The sequence below is a fragment of the Arachis ipaensis genome, chromosome B1, assembly GCF_059453495.1.
Source record: "Arachis ipaensis isolate K30076 ecotype BB chromosome B1, ASM5945349v1, whole genome shotgun sequence".
Classification (NCBI taxonomy): Eukaryota; Viridiplantae; Streptophyta; class Magnoliopsida; order Fabales; family Fabaceae; genus Arachis; species Arachis ipaensis.
Genome location: NC_142436.1, coordinates 42791357 through 42796310, shown reverse-complemented (window position 1 = coordinate 42796310; position 4954 = coordinate 42791357). Strand labels below are relative to the sequence as shown.

At 41.1% G+C, this 4954-nt stretch overlaps 1 protein-coding gene across 1 annotated transcript; it reads right to left on the bottom strand.

The window, feature by feature from the left end:
* Nucleotides 1-347: 347 nt before the first annotated feature.
* LOC107605943 (uncharacterized) lies at nt 348-1055 on the bottom strand. The gene has a single exon (XM_016307900.1). It carries the CDS (start codon nt 1053-1055, stop codon nt 348-350), a length of 708 nt encoding a protein of 235 aa, XP_016163386.1.
* Between the last annotated feature and the right edge of the window lie 3899 nt (nt 1056-4954).

The window sequence follows — 4954 nt, the reverse complement described above, 5'->3', positions numbered from 1 at the left end:
TTGGTGGTGCTAAACGCCCTCCCTGGCGTTTACCGCCCACAGTGTAGGTCATCCAGGGTGTTCTGTTTTTCTATTTTTGTCCTCCTGTCCCTGTTCTGAGTATTGAGTATGACCACAAATGCTAGAAAATCTAGGAAAACTATGGAAATTAATGAAAAATGAAATGAATTGAAATCAAAATAAAATAAAACTGAAATAATCTTAAACAAACTAAAGGATACTTATGGTTGGGTTGCCTCCCAACAAGCACTTTTTTACTGTCATTAGCTTGACATTCACATCTGCTATGTTAGAAGATGGGTGATTCTCTAGCGATCAATCTCATTTCCAAGGTAGTGTTTCACCCTTTAGCCATTGACTATGAACTTGTTGTCTGAGTTTCTATCTTGAAGTTCAACATGACCATAGGGTGACACTCCAATGACGAAGAAGGGTCCTGACCATCTTAACTTAAGCTTCCCAAGAAAGAGTTTGAGTTGAGAGTTAAATAATAAAACCTTCTGGCCAGGCTCAAATACTCTTGAAGCTATCTTTCTATCGTGCCACTTTTTGGCCTTTTCTTTGTAGAGCTTGGCATTCTCATAAGAAGAGTGTCTGAATTCATCAAGCTCACTCAGTTGAAGTAGCCTTTTCTCTCCTACAGCTTTGATGTCAAAGTTCAGGAACTTTGTTACCCAATATACTCTGTGCTCCAACTCCACTGGCAAATGACAGGCTTTAACGTAGACTACCTGGTATCGGGACATTCTAATAGGGGTATTGAAAGCTGTCATGTACGCCCAGAAAGCATCATCAAGTCTCCTTGTCCAGTCCTTTCTTGAGGTACTCACTGTCTTCTCTAAGATTCTCTTGAGTTTCCTATTTGAGACCTCAGCTTGTCCACTTGTCTGTGGGTGATAGGGGGTTTCCACCTTGTGATAGACTCCATACCTTTGCAGAAGTGAGTCCAGCTGTTTATTGTAAAAGTGGCTACCTCCATCACTGAAAATGTACTTCTGCAAGAAGTTCAGCATGACTCGGGTGTCATAAGTGGGTGATGTTATTGCCTCCCCCATTTAGACACATAGTCCACTGCCACCAAGATGTAGGTGTTCTAAAATGAGGGTGAAAAAGGTCCCAAGAAATCAATTTTCCATACATCAAATAATTCAATCTCCAGAATCTCTTACTGTGGCATTTCGTGATTGTGAGGAAGGTTCCTGCCTCCTTGACACTTGTCATAATTTCTTACAAATTGCCGTGAGTCTCTGAAGAGGGTTGGCCAGTAGAATCCACTTTGAAGTAACTTGGTGGCTGTTCTTTCTCTCCCAAAGTGGCCTCCATACTCAGAACCGTGACAGTGCCAAAGGATCTACTGGGCTTCCTGCTCTGAGATACAACGTCTGATCATCCCATCTGAACATCTCTTGAAAAGGTAGGGTTCATCCCACAAGTAGTACTTGGCATCTTGTAAAAGCTTTCTAACTTGTTGCTTGGTGTACTCTTTGGGAATGAACCTCACGGCATTATAGTTTACAATGTCTGTAAACCATGGGGCCCTCTGAATTATAAAGAAGTACTCGTTTAGGAAGGTCTCAGTCACAGCAGTTTGGAGTGGCGTCCTTCCTTCAGCCTCAATCCTGGACAGGTGATTTGCCACTTGGTTTTCTGATCCCTTCCTGTCTCTAATCTCAATGTCAAATTTCTAAAGAAGTAGTACCCATCTGATCAATCTTGGTTTAGAGTCCTGCTTGGTTAGAAGGTACTTAAGAGTAGCATGGTCAGTATAAATAATAACCTTGGAACTAATTAAATAGGATCTAAACTTATCAATTGCATAAATAACAGCCAGCAATTCCTTCTCTATAGTGGTATAATTCTTCTGTGCATCATTTAGAATACGACTTGCATAGTAAATGACGTGCATAAGCTTGTCTTGTCCCTATCCCATGACAGCCCCTATAGCATAGTCACTGGCATCACACATTAATTCAAATGGCAATTTCCAGTTGGGCGGGGCAATGATGGGTGCAGAGGTAAGCTTTCCTTTTAAAGTTTCAAAAGCATGCAGGCATTCTTTGTCAAAAATAAAAGGAGTGTCAGCAACCAACATGTTGCTCAGAGGTGTTGCAATTTTGGAAAAATCTTTTATAAACCTCTTGTAAAATCGTGCATATCCTAAGAAACTTCTTATTGCCTTAACATTAGTAGGTGGTGGTAATTTTTTAATTACTTTCACCTTGGCTTTATCAAATTCTATTTTCTTGTTTGAAATCCGGTGTCCAAGAACAATTCCCTCAGTTACCATAAAATGACATTTTTTCCAATTCAAAATGAGATTTGTTTCTTGACACTTTTTCAAAACTAAGGCTAGATGCTTAAAGCAAGAATTAAAAGAATCACCAAAAACAGAGAAGTCATCCAAAAATACCTCAATGAGCTTTTCAACCATATCTAAAAAAATAGAAAGCATACACCTTTGAAAAGTTGTTGGGGCATTACAGAGTCCAAACGCTCCAGTAAGCAAGTACTCCAAACGGATAGGTGAATGCCGTCTTCTCCTGACCCTGAGGGTCTACTGCAATCTGATTATAGCCAGAGTATCCATCTAAAAAGCAATAGAATGCATGGCCTGCTAGTCTCTCAAGCATTTGATCAATGAAAGGTAGGGGAAAGTGATCCTTCCTTGTGGCATTATTGAGCCTCTTGTAGTCAATACACATGCACCATCCTGTGACTGTTCGTGTGGGAATAAGCTCATTCTTCTCATTATGGATCACTATCATTCCCCCTTTCTTGGGCACCACTTGTACTGGACTTATCCATGGGCTATCTGAGATAGGGTTAATGATTCCAGCCTCCCAAAGTTTCATGACCTCCTTCTGAACCACTTCTTTCATGGTTGGATTCAGTCGCCTTTGTGATTGCACAACTAGTTTAGCATCGTCTTCAAGCAAGATCTTGTGCATACATTTGGTTGAAGTGATCCCCTTTAAGTCACTAATGGTCCATCCCAAGGCTATTTTATGACTTTTGAGCACCTGGATCAACAGAGCTTATGATCACTAGATAAGTGTCTTTGTCACCTAAGAACGCATACTTCAAAGAGGGGGGCAGCAGCTTTAACTCCAGTTTTGGGGGTCCTTCCTCAGTGCTATGCGTGCAAAGCTTATCCTTCTGAGGGATTGGTTCATTAGCTTCAAGCAAAGTGTCTTCAAGGGAGGCATCTAGATTATCTTTAAGCTTTTCAGCTTCGAATGCTTCTTCAACTAGAGGTTCAACGATGTCGATCCTTATGCATCTTTCAGAATCATCTGGATATTGCAAAGCCTCTAAAACGTTTAGCATAGTCTCTTCTTCATTGCCCTCAATTTTACTTTGCCCTTCTGTACGTCTATAAGGGCTCTTCTTGTAGCTTAGAAGGATCTTCCAAGAATGATGGAAGTGTTTTTGTCCTCTTCCATATCCAATATCACAAAATCTGCAGGGAAGATAAAAGACCCTACTTTCATAAGTAAGTCTTCCACCACTCCGAACGGGAACTTGATAGAACGGTCAGCTAACTGGAGACAGATGTGGATAGGCTTTACTTCCTCAATTTGGAGCTTCTTCATCAATGATAGTGGCATGAGGTTGATGCTTGCTCCTAGATCACATAAGGCCTTCCAAATAAGAGTGTTTCTAATGATACAAGGGATCACAAAGCTCCCGAGATCCTGCAGTTTCTCAAAAAAATTCCTCTGAATGACTGCACTATACTCCTTATTAAGCACCACTGTCTCTACTTCCTTCCAGTCCCTTTTGTTATTCAGTATTTTCTTCATGAATTTAGCATATAGAGGCATTTGTTCAAGGGACTCTGCAAAAGGAATATTTATCTCAAGCTTCCAAAAGACTTCCAAAAACTTGGAGAATTATTTGTCCTTTTTTACTTTCTGAAGCTTCTGAGGGTATGGTAGTATGGGCTTGTATTCTGGAGCCTTAGGTAGCGCAGGATGAGTCTCCAAAGTGACTAAAAAGGGGTTGTCAGGGTGTCTGGGGGGAACGTTCTTTAAATTTTCATTGCTGTCTAGTGCCCCCCTCTCTAGGCGTTCAATGCCCACATTGCTCTCTCCTGGGCGTGTAACATCTATTTTACTCCCTTCTAGGTGTTCAGTTCCCTTGGTGGCTTTCTTTGTTTCTATAGCTTCGCTCTTTGGTGTCTCTTTCCATCATGCTCCTCTTTATTCTGATGATGAGTGCCTAATGTTTTGCCATTTCTCAGTTGAATTGCTTGGCATTCTTCTTTTATATGCTCAAACATTCGTTGGTTTGTCTGGCTCAATTGTATCTCTAGATTCTTGAGGGAGGCTTGGGTATCCTGCATAAAGCTTTGTTAGCTTTTTATGATTTCTGTAACAATGGATGCCAAGTCAGGAGTATTCTGGGGTTGTTCTTTTTGTCCATGATTAGTGCTCTGTGAGTTAGGAACATCTTTGGGACTTCTAGGGGAACATTCTATATAATTGACCTATTCAAGTACACACTGAGTGTTATTGTAGGTTCCACCTTGAGGGTACCCATCATTCATATTGCAAGGAACGGTGCCATGAATTTTTGTACTTGCTCTCTTCATGCTATTCAGTTATTAAGTGAGGAGGCTCATCTACAAGCTTGTTCTGAGCACGAAGTTAATCTACAATCTCCACTTCCTGAGCTCCTTTCCTAAATGGAGTCCTCTCAGATGAGTATAAGTACTGGTTATTAGCAACTATCTCGATGAGCTCATTCGCCTCTTCGAGCATCTTCTTCATTTGCAGAGAACCACCTGCAGAGTAATCTAATGACCTCTTGGCCATCTCAGAGAGTCCTTCATGGAAGCTGTCTATCTCAACCCAATCTATGAACATATCAGGGGGCATTTCCTGAGCATCAGCTTATACCTCTCCCAAGCATCATAGAGGGACTTGTTCTCTTCCTTCCTAAAGGTCTGAAC

What these genes read in the sequence shown, in the direction of transcription:
- LOC107605943 (XM_016307900.1), bottom strand. Translation starts at nt 1,055, where the DNA reads ATGGGGGAGGCAATAACATCACCCACTTATGACACCCGAGTCATGCTG.